Source organism: Cebus imitator, unplaced genomic scaffold (genome assembly GCF_001604975.1).
Source record: "Cebus imitator isolate Cc_AM_T3 unplaced genomic scaffold, Cebus_imitator-1.0 Scaffold99, whole genome shotgun sequence".
Taxonomy (NCBI): Eukaryota; Metazoa; Chordata; class Mammalia; order Primates; family Cebidae; genus Cebus; species Cebus imitator.
The window spans coordinates 2,253,744-2,255,617 of record NW_016107414.1 but is presented as its reverse complement, the minus strand read 5'-3'; the positions used below and the strand labels follow the sequence as shown (position 1 = coordinate 2,255,617).

Here is a 1,874-nt window from a genome sequence, read left to right as displayed (position 1 = left end):
TGCAGAAAAGGCTCTTGGGAAGGCAGCATCTCACATTAAAAGTATTAAGGTAATACAGTTGATTGTTAAGTTCTGTGAGGGTCTCAAAAGTGTCTGAGGTTCATTTTATAGAATTAATACACATTAAAGACTGAACTCAAAAATTTGGGATTCCAGTCCCACCCGGCTATCTAATACATGTATGATCTTGGGAGGCCTCTTAAATCTCAAGCCACAAGTTCCACCATGCATACTTGCTACGTTATAAATCTGTTGTGATTTCACCTATGTGTTGTGTTTTCAAAATTCTCGATGTTCTGTTTTAATGTTGGGAGGCATTATTTTCATTATTAAGATTCACCTACTTGGATTTTGGATTTGGAATATCCTTTTGTAGAATTAGAGAATTTTATGGATCACTGTTAAATCATATGGTTACTGTCTGGTGATTAAAGGTTCTGATCGGCAATTAAAGTTCTTTCGTAAAACTGGAAAAACAAGCTTTTTAATACAGGAAGTTTCTTGACAGTGTATATTTTCAAATACCGTCAGTGGAAAAAAACTCAGAAAGGTAGTAAAGAATTTGAGAACCATCAGGCTAGTCAAACCCATCATCTGTCTGTAAATGAGTCACTTGAGGCCACACGGCTAGGGAAGTACTGAAACCAGAACCAGATTCCCTAACTCCCAGTCTAAGGCTCTAGGTTTTTCCTTTTCTTGCTTCCTTGCTTGCTTTCCTCCCTCCCTCCCTCCCTTCCTTCCTTTCTTCCTTCCTCCCTCCCTCCCTTCCTTCCTTTCTTCTCTGTCTTCTCTCTTTCTTTCACATTATTAGGCTATTTGTTCAAATTTTGGGGGTTGATTACAGGATATGTTCATTTCGGGCAAATTAATAATTCTGAAATTTAGCTAATGTTAGTGCTGTAAAAATTTTTCTGATTTTAATGGTCTTTTACCTTGGGAAGAGAATTTATTCCTGACAAACCTATGGTAGTATGAATCATCTTACATCAAAAATTCAATTAACAATTCTTTTGTTCATAAGTTTTATGATTGGGGATTCACGAGCATGTGTAAGATGTGCCTCTCTCAAACCTTGTTGTGATATCAGCACATTACTCATCTGACATGAAAAATTGCAGTTATCATTGACACTAATTCATACAGTTCTATATTTAAAATGCATGTAATATTCAGTTTTATATGGTTGAATCTTTAATGGGAAAAAACTCCAAGAAATTAGAACAGTAAAGAAAAAAAGGATACAAATAAAACAATGGAAATACGTAAGATTGTCAGTACTGTCAGTTAACGGTCCACAAATACTTGGAGCAGAGAACTCAGTGAGACTTGTGCTAGCTCTTGACCAGGAAGCTGGTTGTACGAATAGTGATTTGCCTTTTGAGACACTCAGCTGCTCTCTATAGAGTGTTGAAATCAATGGTCTCATTAAATATGAAGAAATGCCTCGAATGCAGAAGTAGAGCTATTGTATCAAATTCCTTGTAAAGTTAGAAATTCTTGTCTTGGAGTATGACAGTATTTTCTAGCTAATATTGTGCCTTATCTCATTAGGCCTTGGCTTCACATTTTACTGTCTATTCAACGATTTTTTATATATGTATAATCATATATGTATAAAATTATATATACACATATAGATAAACATATATATGTATGTGTTTTTTGTTAGTTTGTTTTGTTTTTGCTTTTTTCAACAATTACATAAATGTAGTTGATCAGTAACATGGAGCAGCCTCAGAGAGGATTGATTTCATCAGCAGGGAGAGAAAGCATTCCTTTCTGGGTGGAACTAATGCAAAGCTTTCTCTTAGTGGAGTAATTTTTTTATGTGAGACAGTACTTTTCCCTACATTTGTGCAGTAGAAGTAACTTAA

General features: G+C 35.0%; 1 protein-coding gene and 1 non-coding gene across 2 annotated transcripts in view; both read left to right on the top strand.

The window, feature by feature from the left end:
- Window positions 1-1,874, top strand: part of RTF2 (replication termination factor 2) — a 54,784-nt gene that overhangs the window by 8,548 nt on the left and 44,362 nt on the right. The window contains exon 3 of the mRNA XM_037741383.1: window positions 1-49. Coding sequence (XP_037597311.1) covers window positions 1-49 — 49 coding nt within the window. The remainder of the gene's footprint in view (window positions 50-1,874) is intronic.
- LOC119472416 lies at window positions 1,005-1,105 on the top strand. The gene has a single exon (XR_005201570.1). It is a non-coding gene; the product is annotated as a small nucleolar RNA U13 (small nucleolar RNA).